This window comes from Cryptomeria japonica, chromosome 2 (assembly GCF_030272615.1).
Source record: "Cryptomeria japonica chromosome 2, Sugi_1.0, whole genome shotgun sequence".
In the NCBI taxonomy this organism is placed as follows: Eukaryota; Viridiplantae; Streptophyta; class Pinopsida; order Cupressales; family Cupressaceae; genus Cryptomeria; species Cryptomeria japonica.
Genome location: NC_081406.1, coordinates 614,321,204 through 614,335,691, shown reverse-complemented (window position 1 = coordinate 614,335,691; position 14,488 = coordinate 614,321,204). Strand labels below are relative to the sequence as shown.

The 14,488-nt window shown below is 36.8% G+C and overlaps 1 protein-coding gene across 1 annotated transcript; it reads left to right on the top strand.

Moving 5' to 3' along the window:
• The first annotated feature begins 1,497 nt into the window (after window positions 1-1,497).
• Window positions 1,498-12,916, top strand: LOC131064286 (uncharacterized). The gene is made up of 2 exons (XM_057998384.1): window positions 1,498-2,022; window positions 12,100-12,916. Exons 1-2 carry the CDS (start codon window positions 1,892-1,894, stop codon window positions 12,629-12,631), a joined length of 663 nt encoding a protein of 220 aa, XP_057854367.1. The 5' UTR covers window positions 1,498-1,891; the 3' UTR covers window positions 12,632-12,916.
• The last annotated feature ends 1,572 nt before the right edge of the window (window positions 12,917-14,488 follow it).

The following is a 14,488-nucleotide window of genomic DNA, read 5'->3' as shown; positions in this document are numbered from 1 at the left end:
TTCTGTGACCAATTGCAAAGTACAAATATTAAGATTCGCTCCTCCGTCTATTAGAACTCGCTTGATCTTGACTCTGTGGACAAGGACTTCAATGTGTAAGGGCACATTATGCGGTTATTGCATGGATGAGTTGTCATTCTTGGTGTAAGTGAGAGAGCGAGGGGAGGAAATATGTCCCACCAGGCATGCCAAATGAAGATGCAAAAATAAATCCTGAGATCTTATGAGCCAAGATCCATATGATTTGACATCATTCCAATGGAGAACTTGCAAGCTCACACGCATGCAAAACCAGAAACAAAAACATACACACATGTGCATTAAACAAAAAATCTCACTCAATTGCACGTCTATCAACCAAGATCTTGTGTTAAAAAATGATGCTCTCAGAAGCACACACGAGGCTATGGTGAATGAAGATTTGAGATGAATGCAAAATAATCGAAGATGCAAGATTGATCAAGAAAGAAAAATGCAAGAGTGCTTGAAAGATATCTAAAAGATGCAAACAATGGATGATCCCCAAATGAGGTAGATAGATTGTTTAAATAGAAGTTCTCTGGGTGGATCCATATTGTGGGATGAATGTGGGATAAAGAATATGATTTGATAGTTTAATCCCACATGCGTGAGGTGGATGTAAATGGGTAGGGGAGAAAGCATACATGAATAATGTAGATGCTTATGCATATGTTTGTGAAAATGGATAAATAATAATATTATCATTAAATATATAGATGATAAATGATAAATAGGTGATAGATAAATAATATTATTAAATGATAAATGGAATAATAATAATAATAATAATAATAATAATAATAATAATAATAATAATAATATAGATATTATTGATGATATATAATAATATTAATGAATTAATGATGGATAAATAATAATATTAATGGATAAATGATAATAATAATATAAATGGTAATATTGATAGTGGATAATATTGATGATAAATGATAATAGATGGAATAATGCATGAAAATGAAATGGATCCACTTGAGATTAAAGCTAATTAGTATGACAAATTTTATATGTCCACTCATCACTTAGATTTTTTTCCTTATCAAGAATTTTAATTCTATAAATTAATCAATTTATTGCTTTGGTCTTCATTTCAATTTGTTCTATTTAATCCATTCTTTTTAATTTATAATTCACTTTTTAATTTTTGTTTTTATACCCCTTTTATCTTCATCCCTTTTAATTTTTTTTTTTGTCTTTCCTTTACTTTTTTTTTCTCTCTCCTTTTCAAATTCTCATTATTTTCTTTAGTTATTTCTCCTTCACTCTTGCTCTATTTTTTTATCTATTGATCTCGTGTCTACTATTTCCATTCATTCCTTTAATATTAATCTTAAGAAATTTATTATTAATTTTAATGAAATTAATTTAAGTTTATTTTCTATCTTGATTTGCAATTTCATTTCTTTACTCCTTGTTTTTTAGGTCTCGCTTTCCTTTGTTCCCTCTTTTAAAGTGGGAAGATGCATCCTCTTCTTGACTTTCCTCTTGTTCATGATGGATCACAAATTTGATGAGAAAAAAATAAACTAGAGAAAACTTATAGGTACCTACGTACTATAAAATTCACAAAATAATAATTTGAGTCAATAAAACGTGTCATGGATTTTGCGTGACACATTTTTAGACTTGGGCACCAAGTATACTCGATACCCAAACCCTAGGACGCTGAAAATGGTCTCTCAAAATAAGTTGACGAATAATCGAGAGATTTTAAAACGTTGAAGATTGATGAACAACTGTCATCTCATTCTCTTTAAATACTGGAACAGAGCTGTAAAACAGAAATCTTGGTTTGGAGGGCGGTGTAGGGCATTTGTTCCTCTTGGTACATAGTTGATGTAGAAGGGAGAAAGAGATGGTATTATGGGAGATAACATTGGCCACGGCGTATGTCCTTGGTCTGAAGAGAACATATAGGCTTGCATTAAAGCTTCAGCGCCGCCTCATCAAGCCACGGCATCCCCGCATTCGAGATTTCGTTCACAGGTCACCATATTTCTGCTTCCTGTTTATTGCTTTGTAGTTTTCAGAAAAGCCTAAATTAACTAGTAAATAGGGGACTATGAATTTGATCCTTGTTTATGAGTATACAGGTTTGCTTTCTTTTTTTTTTTTTTTTGGCATTGCGAGTATTATTATTTGTTAAAGAAACTTCAGTCTTTGGGTTAAGTTTATATGATTTTTCGCCTTTGGTATGTGAGGCATGCCCTGATGGGCTGCCCTGCATTTTCGGTTTGCAAAACTTGAAAAAGAAAATTGGGGTAAATGAAAAGAACTCACCTGATGCAAGCCTTGGCTTCAGTGTGATCTAAAAGATAGCATTATGTTTGCTTTTTCTATTTGTTTCTAGTTTTGCTGTCTGCCAGTGGAACCAAACCCTGGTAAGTAGTGTAAAACTCTGCTTAATTCATCAATGGCTTACAGTACATTTAAAACAGTGATCGTATCTTTTTTTTCCTTATCAAAAAGTTCACAATAAAAAACGGACAGAAAAGCATATAACCTAAAACCATAGGGCAGATCACGCAATATGAAAAAAATCAAAAGTCTTTTATTCTAGAGTCTTCACAAGTTTAAAGTCGTCAAAGATGTACTTGTTTATTCTACAGTTTTGTACTTTGGCGACAACCAGTCATCTTTGACAGCAATCATGCAGTCCTGCAGCACACACTTCGGCAGCAACAAGTACCCTATAGCAGCAATTGTGCTCTTCAATAACACTTCTTCAATTGTGCCCGACTCAAAAGCCACCAGATTTAATTTCTCATCGTGTTTTTTGGGTTACACCTCCTTATCCAGGGGGCTTTTGGTTCCCAAAAACCTTAGAACACCATTTAAATCGAATTGAAAAATTCTCAGTCCACATGCCTCTTCAAGTGTCCATCCTATTTATGAAAGGGTTCATGACGTCAACTAGCAACACTGTGCTTTGACCTAGCTGATGCAATCTCCAAGCTTTTTGGGAATGAAGTGAAGTTAGATGCATTAGTTCCACTGACTTAGTATACAACCTCTTAAATGAGTTTTCCCCATGGAGGCAATCAACTTCTCAACACCTTTGCAATGCGTTGGCCTAATGTCCCCTTCTAGGAAGCTGCCAGTTTATTAATAATTAACATATATCATTAAATATTATTATTAAACTAATTTTTCATAATATAATCAATAACCAATTTATTAAGGGTTTATCCTTATTACTTCCTTAACCCTAACAGAGGATTGGGGGGATTACTGTGATAGGGCGCTTGGAGACCAATCTACAAGCAGGCTCCCTCAAGGTTTCAGGAAAACAGGCCCTTACCCCGTCTTGGGGCTTCTCCCGCAAGGTTTCCGGAACATCTGTCCATACCCCATCTTGGGACTTACCTGTTTTGTGAGGAATTACTTTGCCTCTCCATACACATACCAATCTATCCTCACAAAGGCATTAGCGAAAGATCAAGGACTGTTTAATATATTGGTCTTTCAGGTATTAGGAATGTGTAAGAATTTAAGTATAAATCTGATTTCCTTATCGTTACCAATGCAAATTATTGGCAATATTCTGTAATATGCATATTATAAATATAATGTCTCATATTATAGATATTTGTTCTTTATTCTTAATGTTCCATATCATATAATTGCAATTAGTCACTTAGCAATAAGTGAGATACGTCATACCAATCTGTTGTCACAAGCAGTAATGCTCGATCTTCCTCTTGATGAGTGTAGATTACCTGTATTGTTCCTCAAATTACAAGTGTTTCTTTCTATTGCTGAGTCGGTTGAGTAGCTTCTCTTTCTTGAGTTCTAACTGGATCTGATTGCCTTCCCCCATTGGAAATGCTTGGTCTGACCTTCTTATATCTTCCTTGGAGGCCTGTGAGTCGCATCCTTTCTTTAAGGACATGTTGGTTTGTTAAGGGGGTTGCGAACGCATGCCTCCTCCTCAACTAATCTTGTGCTTGCTGCAGTTAAACCATGCTTGATTTTAAGTAGGCTTTGATTTTATTTACTTGTTTATTAGAAAACCCGTTGTTCATTAGAGAGTGGTTGATGCATTATGTGGCATCAATAGCCATGTGAAATTGTCTCCATCTCCCTGGCTTTCTGTCTTGGTCTGCAGAAATCGGGCCAGGGGTAATGGAAATTGTGAAGTCTTACCATTGTAAGACAATTTGCAGAAGCGATTAAGAGTTGGATTAGGACATAATGACAGGGACACGACATTTGGCTTTGGCACTTGCTCTGGCTCTAGTGTTGGCTTAGGCACATAGCTCAAATGACTTTGACTCTGGATTTGGCTTTCAGCTCTTGCCTCTGCACTTTGAACAACATGTGTTTCTTAGGCATATGTGAACCAGTCATGAACACCAACCTACCCTTTGATTGATCACTTAATACATTGGCAAAACTGAACCTGGAAAGAAACCAACCTACACAAGTTTCTGAAGGAACCTTTTAAACCTTTTGTTCCTTACCTTGATTCAAGCGCAACCAACTTGGTCTTGAGAAACAGCCCTGGTCTTTGCAATTTTGGTTGCCTCCCTTTTCCTTTTGACTATGCATCCTTTGCACGTTCCTTATTCCAATTTTCTGTTTTTGTTCAACTTTTTGTGTTAAGTGGCAAGTGAACAAGTTTCCTTTTCCTAACGAGTGCCAGGTTTCTTGTGACAGCCCTGCATTTTGCCTAACTTGCTGCTCCTGTGTCCAAACATTTTACCCTCTTTCTTGGAGGTCTTTGGCTGCTTCTTGCTTGAATTCCTCTACCAACACATAGCTTAACTGTGTGCTTCCTGAAATTGCATATCTTACAAGAGTGTGCTTCCCAACATTGCACTGCAATATGTCCTTTTTAAAAACAAAAGAAGCACTTTATGGAAGTCTTCTTCTTGTTAGGAATTGCATGCAGAAAATATCAATTATATGCAATAAAGATTAAATAGATGAATGAAGAACACAGAAATAATAACAGAGAGGAGACAAGTTTAACGTGGTTCACCCAAACTCGGGCAACGTCCACCAAACAAAGAGTCCAATATTATTATCTAGTAAATCGAACAAATTACAACCAACAATTCCTTGCAACTCAATACCGCTACAAAATTCTCTACCGAAAACCCTAACCCTTAGCCGGTCTATCAAGACTTATGTCGGTTACAAAATTAGGGTTGCAATATGTCAGCCAATAGAAAAATAACACCCGACGCTTTTATAAAATAATAAAAGTTGTTTGGGCTCACGGGGTGCTGCCCTCGACCCCACCCTGTATCATGACACGGAATGCACCAAGGGCGCTGCCCCCCAAATCCCCGTTAAATAATTTGGGGGGAAACCGCGTCGACAGAAGTGGGGAAAAATTAACCTCCGAGTCTGATTAGGCTCCATATAACAACACTTCTTCCTATCCTTTGTGTTTTTTCTTGGACTTTTCGAACTGTTTCTTGGTCTGCAAGTTCCTTTGGTTCTATGTCCTCTCCTAGGAGACATTTTGCACTCTCCTTGAATGCTTCTCCTCTTTTTCTTTTGGCTGTCCATTCTTTGATGCCTTGTTGCACACACTTGAATGGTCATAAAACTCTCTGCAATCTTTTACACTTATGAGCTGCAGTTCCATGATCAGAGTCTCTGATTTCCCCCTTGAGGGTAAGAAAAAATGCCTGAAAAGTGCTTGCTATATGTGCCTTTGTATGTGTTTTGGCACCTCGCATGGAGGATTCACCTTTCCTCTTTACTCCTTCACCACCAACTTCTAATCTTGCTAATCTTGCCAACATCCTATCTTTGGCCTGCAGTTCTTCTTGGATCTTTTCCAAAATATCTACAAGGAACATTGCATGCATCTCTAACTAGTCTTTCTCTTTGTTCAACCTTGGGTTTTCTCTTAAGAGTTGATTATCTCTTCCAATGTTAGAAATGTGTACTTATTGGATTGCCCAATGTCTGCACTTTACAAACCACAGAACTGTGTACTTCCAGACTCAGAGAAACAACTGAACTAGCAGAGCACACAGATAAAAAATACTCATCACACAGATTTACATCTGGATCAAGCCCAATTGGGTGAAACACTCTATGGAAGGTGTGCATTTCAACTTTCCATTCGCTATACTAATGTTAATACATGAAGATAGCCAATTTGATCGTCTTACCAGGGCTGTAGATAAGTCCTACAATCACCTTTGTCTCCAATTTATTCCTCTTAATTTGCTGGTAACTTTATACACTATCCTCCTCCATCACAAAAATCAGAAAGTGCCTGTTTGCTGCCAACCTGCTAACTCTGCACTCACTTTTGCCATCTGTTTGATTCATCTATGTTTTCCAAGAGGATTGACAGTCATCTTGGGATGGCTAACAACTACGCTTCAACTTCCTGGTCTATTAAAATGGATGACTGCCTTCCAAGGCAATGGCTGTCCATGTAACAATTAGTCTGCCTACCAATATCCAGATGGCCTGCTAGTATTGGGTATCCACTAAATCTGTGTGGTGATAGTTAGAATGACTGCCAACATATTATAATTTATTGTGGTACACCATTGTGGTCAAAGGAGAGGTAAAGACTTGCCAATAGGGAATGTCGTAACTGTCACAGCCCAGGGGTAAGAGTCAGCTTGCCAGTCTTGCCAAAAATGAGTTCCTGACACTTAAGCAGCAAACTAACGTGACTTTGGCAGAAAACCCATCGTCTTGGGAAGCAACTGTGATCTTTGACAGCAATCATGCAGTTCAGCAACTCTTTGGCAACCAGAGATACATTTCAGCAGCACTCTCACAAATTTACCTGACTGGAAAACCAGATCTGAACTCCCCCATTAAGTCTTTTGGATCAGAAAGAGAACTAAATAGCCAAGATATGTGAGAATAAATGAAAACCCAATATAACTATTTTCAATTGAGCAGAATCTGGCCTTACATTAGAGGCAACTAAAAATATTATCTGCATGAGAATCACGAGCAACTTATGATGAACAGAGGACGTGGGATCAAGATTTGCCAAATTTTGTAGCGTATTTTTACTAATTTACATTGTGCAGAAGGCTGTTGCTGTCTTTTGTCCTTGAATGACTGCATAAATCTCTGCAACTGCCATGCATAAATTTTTTCCTAACAGGATATTGTTTTCCCTGTTTCAGCATTTTTGCTAAAGGATTATGTTGTTGTATTTCTGGTGTTTAATAATTTTCTTACACTGGCTGTGTCTTGATCTTATTGGAATATTTGTTATACTGTGTGTGAGTAATCATGTCATTGATATATAAGCATGACAGTTTTTTCTTTTTTCTTTTTTACAGTTGTGCTGGGCAAGTGTTCTAAATTCAGTCCCTGCTAACATTGGCTTTCTTCTTAAAAACCTTAAATATTCACAGGTTGCCAACATTAACTGATATTTTACATGCTCTAATAAACTACTATTAATTTCCAAGTGAGATGAGATAGCACTTAACTTTTTTCAATTTTGTGATGATAAAATAGCAGTGTTCCACGAGCGTTGGGGACGGGGGGACGCGTTTCTGGGATGGGGGACCAAGGGCCTAAGTTTGGGGACGGCGGGGTGGTGGTGCTGATATAGTTATACATATACATATAGTACTTGAAAAACTAGTTTTGAAAAGATGTATCAGTATGACAGTATTACAGTATAAGAATTACATTTCAAATGAGACTAGGAAATTTGAAATACTAAATCTAAATACCAAGATTTCTTCAATGCTAATTGTGTTATATGGAGCCTAATCAGACTCCGAGGTTAAATATTCCCTACTTCTATCGGCGCGGTTTCCCCCTATATTTTTCAACGGGGGTTTGGGGGCAGCCCCCCCCAAGTTGGGGTCACGCGCTCCCTGTTGCGATACTGGGCGGGCGAGGGACAGCGCCCCGCGAGGCCAAAAATACTTTTATTATTTTCTAAAGGCGTCAGGTGTTATTTTTCTATTGGCCTACGTCCAATCAGGGTTGCCCCTTAACCCCCCAAAAGGTTATTTTTAAAAAAAATTTAAATTTAAATTTTTAAACATTGCATATACGTGGGGGCGATGGGAGACATCTGGCAGTCTCCCTGTCCTTCGAGAGACGTCTGCCAGACGTCTCCCAAAGAGACATGGAGGCGTCTTCACATCTCCTTGGTAAACGCGGAGACGTCTCCCCGTCTCTGGCGACACTTGGGTGGCGGTGGCAGGATGGCAGGGGACGTCGCGTCCCTGTCCCTCCGTCCCGGAGTGACGTATCTGAGACGCGGCCAAAAAGGGGGGGCAACACGTCCCCGTGGAACACTATAAAATAGTAAATACTGGATCTGGACAAGTGCCATGTTAATTGAATGAGAGAAAACCTATATGGATGATCCGAGGAAGAAAGCAATTAGTAATGCGAGTTGATGCTTCAGTTGCTGAATGATCTTGTGGAAATCTCAGTTTTGATTGATATCAGAAAGTACAAAATGCACCAATAGTGACTATCCATGGATCATTTAGAGTGCCAAATTGGGAGTGGAAAAGATGTTTTGGGCTTATGTCTGTGTTTTTCGTTGTCAAAGCTATAGTAAATTTTACTCAACTTATATGTGTTATTGATGATCCACTGTATTGAAAATGGATGATCTTCTTGTTTTGATGTCACTCTTCGTCAGAAAAGTGTATTTTCTTAATCTTATATTAATTATTCAAAAGCTCCTAGGGATATTTGCTTTTGCAAACAGTTTAGAAGAACAATTTGAAGTTCCATTCCTTATTTTCAAATGCAGAATTGATATATTTGTTATATAGTCAGAGGGAGTACTGGTTTCTGTTGGAAAATGATACTGAAACATAAATCATAACAAAATTGGTCACTTGCTAAAATCTGGAGTCATAGGCTTTTTGATGATGAGGCACTTGTGTTGCAAGAAGAATATTGAATGATATAATATATGATGAGTATGGCTTATAAGCTACTCTGGCAATTAGGTTAATATTAGTACAAACATGTAAATGGAGGCAAGAATGCAAAAGTGATGTACACTTAAAATAAACCTAAGGAGGTGGTATGGTGCCACACTAATGTATGTATGTGCAGACAAGCATGCAGGAACACAAATAAAAGACTTAAATAACTAAATTTAAACTTTTATTCCATGCCTAATTGCCACATCCAATTGAGCCTAAGAGACTAGTGCACCCAAGGTGAAAGACTAGAACAAGTCTTTCACCAAAGCCTTTTGTTGCACACACACAGTGCAGATGTGCTCAAGCTTTTGATGAGAGATGGAATGTTGGTTGCTCAAATAGTCTATGATTTTACATTTCAAGTTCTTGATGAAGATAACTCATCAGTAACTATTTATAGATTGGGAGAATGATTGATCAATGGTTGAGATTGATCTAAGAGGTCAATGGATGAGGTTGCTTGAGAAATTGGAGTTTTGAGAAGCCTCCAAGTGGCTCCTTACAATTGCTCCTTACAATTCGTTCACAGAAGTTCCATGATTCAAGGGATTTGGATGATGGAGATCTTCTTGGGAGAAGATAGATGGTTAGGATAAAAATTGAGTTTTTGGAAGACCAGAAAGTTCTTATTTTGGAAAAACATGTGAAGGGCCAAGATTGAGAGTGAGGACTTTATGGAGAAGTTGGAAGCATGGGCCCTGTACACATACATGACATGTGCAAGTTTGGCTATTGCTTAAACACGCTTAAGAATGTACAAGTAGATTTTAGTAGCTACCTAATTGGTTTTAGCCAACTAATAGTGTGAGGGGGAAAAAGGGAACTTGAATAAATAGTTTGTATTTATTTGATTTCTGGAAGATAGGGATATGGAGGCTGAACCTAATTGAATAAATACTGATTTTATTTAATGAAGGATGGACTATAGAAGAAATGGAAAAAAGATAAATCAATTGAATGATTTCACTATCGTGTGGCTGTGTTGGATGAAACAATCTATTAATGAGAAGCCTTTGTTAGAGGTGACAAGAAATTGGTTTCCCTTTTCTCCAATCAAATTCAAAGTATGTTTGAAATAATATCAATTGTAACATATCTATTCACTCACATTGTTGTGCTGTGCATGTAGGCATTAAAGATTGTTTCCTCCAACGCAGCCAAATCAGCAATCTTCTTTTGAAGTACTTGCCATTAGTGCCTTTCTCATCTTGCTATTAATGACCAGATATCATTCCACTTTTCTCTCTCCATGGAAGAACTCTTAGCTTCAGAAGCATACTTCTAAACACCCACCAAAAGTGATCGTACCCCTGCTGTAAAAAAGAAAGTGAAAAACCTTTTGCAACCATATTCCATGTGCATACAACTCAGACTGAATGCATACCGCAATCACCATTTTACACTGAACGCATACCGCAATCACCATGTTGTAGTGTGCATGTAGGCATTAATAGATTGAAATGGAAAATTGCTATGGCAGGTGCGAGTTTTGAAAGTGCATGTGTTCTGCAGGCTGAGTATTGCATGTTGCATGCAGGGAGGTGTTATAAATACAGGTGTTAGGATTGGAGTTGTATTATGAGATTATTTGCAGGTACTGTAATTCAACACTGGTGTACTCTTAGAAGACACTTGCTCTGCTAGTGTATGCAATTAGATTATTTACTGTAATACATTGAGCATGCTTTTGAAGTGTGGGGTTTTTCTTTTGGAAGGTCTTTCTGCACTTACATCTTCTGTTATGCACATTTATTTGTTGTGATGTTATTTTATAGTAATTGTTCAAGGGTTTAAAAATTTTGCATTATCTTTCCTCAGTAGATTGGTGTAGGAAGTTGTTTCCTCACACCTTTCTTCCTTTCAAAGCTTCACTAATCAAACCTTAGCATCACAAAGTATGAAAGAGAAAAAGTGATGTGCATTCAAGTAGTAGAAAATCAGATCATGTGAAGAGGAGCTCACTGCATCCACATATGAGAAAACCTTGAATTCCATCGTGTTGAGAGTTGCATTAGAATTACAATCAAATTTGCAGAATGAGAGTGAAAAAGTTTACTGCTATCTAGACAGAAACTTCCAACCCTAGTATGATGTGGAAACTCTTCCAATTTCTGACCAACTCTGATTGCATCATACTTATATTTATTTATTACATTTCAGTCTGGAAGTTGTTGCAAATCTTCCACCTTTTCCCTTGGTGTAAATCACAAAAATGTCAGAACTTGGTCTTTTTTATAATAAAATAACTTTGTACACTAGCTGCTTGATGATACATGAATGTCAATCAATGTGGAATAGAATTCTTAATCGGTGTCTAATCTACTGGCAACAAGGTCAATGAAGGTTTGTGTTTCGTCATTCTTGGATCAAATGCACGAACCATAACTGATCTTGCATGCTTTCTCATGAAACAAAGTCTTTTGAAGTTTTGGGGGATGACTTCGACTGTGATAATAGATGAAAATATGATTCTGTTTGGGGAGTTTGTATATGCGGGAGACATTTGCCAAATTTGTTACGTACCCAAGCTGGAAAAGCATAGGCTGCAAGTTTGACAAAGGTCTTTGATGTGCTCTATCTGCATTCACTTTTGCTTATTTGAGCTGGGATGCGTTTCTTCATCCTTATTTCAATATTTGTAACTTTGTACTTGTTTATGCTTTTTATATGAGCAACTGAACAAAATTAAGTTTCTTTTTGTTACAAATTAGTTGTTTAGCATTTCTTATTACTTATGTTGCTTATTTGAGTTGGGACTTGTTACTTGTAACCATGTTTCTTCATTTGTGTTTTAATGTTTGTACATGTTTATGCTTTTTATATGAGCGTCTGAACAAAGTTAAATTTCTTTTTGTTACAAATCAGTTCTTCAGCATTTCTTTTTACTTATGTTGAACTAGTCTTCTATTAAAGAACTTTTGAATGGGGCGGTTATTCCATGATATATGCTTCAGACAGAGCAGAATGCAACATGTGTTTTGTGTTTATCTACATGAACAGTTAAATGTTTTATTAGAGTTTCCTTTAGAAGAGTAAATTTGGATAGAAGTTTACACTGTTTATTGTTTCTTCTGCTCGAGTCTCCTCTGATAATTCTATTTGGAAGCTTATTTTGACTGATTTAGCTCTGACAAATTGTTTACTATTCCTGCAGGCGCACTCGAAATATTTTTGATGTAGCACTCACTGTGCACAGGAAAGTACAAGAACGAGACATTGAAGTAGGGAGGAATTTTGGTAATTGGATTTTGCGATTTCTTGACCGCATTAAACCGTCAGCCAACATTAGAGGTGATCCTCCCTGCACTAGCAAAACTGTGGTGGCCAAAGTCAAACCATCTACAGGAATCAATTCTACAAGTGCACGCCAGTTGAGTGGAGACAGAGAAGCTGGTAGAAGTCTTTTTGTCACATCTAAGCAAGTGTCAAGAATAGAAAATGGGCACTTCACATCATTATCAAAGTACAGAGAGAAAGAAGGATTTCATTTGTGTTCAGGGCTTGGAATAAGTTCATTACCTAAGATGACACATCATCTTTTCTGGCAGCCTGTGAGACAAAACCTCAGAACCTTGGGTTCCTGCATAGATGGGCCATTCTATGCTTCTTTGACATCACGGTCATATTCAAAACAATTTTCAAGAGGTGTCATACGTGAAGATATTGCTGCATGGATGCAACACTAAGAGAGGCGATAGGCACTAAACGTTTGAAAGTTTTTTGGCATATATGAAATAATGGAGTGGGTTCCTGTTTATACAAATTAGTCAATCTGGAGTTCAAAATAATCTTTCCAATCTGTCGTATGCCTCACAGGATTAGGGTTGAATATAGCTGCAGTTGATATGCTCCTGTTTATGATCAAGATGCGTTCATTTGAAGCATCTTTAGATCAATTATGCTGTGAAAATATTAGACATTTAAAAAGAATTTTGATTAGTGAGTTGATAATTGATCCTGTTCTTTTAATTTTTTTGACTGTATGTAAGAGCAAGCTGAAATTTTTCTAATCTTCATATTAGAAGTAGAAAATGTTATGTTATGGAATGAATGGAGGAGAATTATATTTGTTGTTTTTCTTGAAATTAGGCAAATAGTCTTATTTATAAAATATTACCAGGGGAGAGCTATTAAACCCTAACTTTCATATCTGAAAATCTGTTTAGGGCCTCAAACGTCCGATTTCAAAGCAGGGTTTATGCCAGCTGGGTTTTGAACTTGGTTCGTGCTATGGTAAGGCCCTGACTCAAGCCACTTGAGCACAACCCAGTGGAGAACTTAAATGCAGAATTGTACGGAGATCCATCTGTCTATGAGATGTGTGCCAGTATCGGAGATCTCCAATTGCAGGGGACTTTCAACTGCAGTCTCCGGAAGACTCTCGCTGTCTCCAATGCAAAAGGCGCTGACTCCCACACAAATAAAACAAAAACCCTTAAAAATTAAAAGTTAAATGCACCAGAAAGCTGTAAAATAAACACAACAGAAGAGAAAACATAAGCCAACGCAAGGCAGGAGTCAACGTAAGCTAACAAGACGACAAGCGCCATTCAAATATTTGCAATTTGATGCAAAACTCAAAAAGATATTCAAATTTTCTATATTCTTGTTGTTGTTCTTTTAATTCCTTTACAAGACTTTGTGGTATGGGAATTTTCCTATGATATACATTTTCTTTCTTCATTCTTTTGAGTAAATCTTATATATAATCTATATTCACATTATCATATATATAATATAATCACATGTAATAACAAAAGGATTTGCAGTGGTATGGGAATTTTCCAATGATATACATTTTCTTTCTTCATTCTTGTGAGTATATCTATATTCATATTCTTATATATATAATCTATATTCACATTATCATATATATAATCACATGTAATAACAAAGGATTTGCAGTGTTGAAATATTCAACTTGTTGGTTTGGGCTGTTGCCTTCAATTTTCTTATACACAGTCTATATTTATAATATACACTTATTTTCAGATTTTCTATAAATTATTAATTTATTTTATAAAACACTTGCCCGTTTCCTATTTTGAAAAATAGCTGTACCAGTACCGGTATCAGTCTGCGGTGTCTCCATATAACAGTCAAATGGCTCACAGTGGTAAGTTTGATACCCATCTCCAGAGGTCAAGGGTGTTAAATTCAGTTCTCCTCACATCCATTAGGTCAATTTGTAGTTATTTCAATGGCTGCAAGTTTTCAGATCTTTAAAAAAATGGGATGGCCATTTTGTGCTTGCATGAATCTACATGTTGCTTGTGCGCTTCTTTTATTTTGTTCTTTTGAGAAATTTACAAAGAACAACTGGTGGAGCTTTCACTATTTAGAGGAGAAAATGCTTTTCCAGCTTTGATATATTAAATATGGGCAGCATATATATGGTCAGTGACGGTTCTTCACTTCAGTAGAATTAGGAAGGTAAGAAATATTCGATTCATTGACAAATGTGTTTCCCTGGTGTGATTTAGCAGTGACAAAGATTTGATGTCTTTCTCCAAGGGGAGACCTAAATACTTACAGGGGAGATC

Coding starts and splice junctions, on each gene's coding strand:
- LOC131064286 (XM_057998384.1), top strand. CDS start 1,892: ATGGTATTATGGGAGATAACATTGGCCACGGCGTATGTCCTTGGTCTG. Junction 2,023..12,099: donor ATTCGAGATTTCGTTCACAG/GTCACCATATTT, acceptor CTATTCCTGCAG/GCGCACTCGAAATATTTTTG.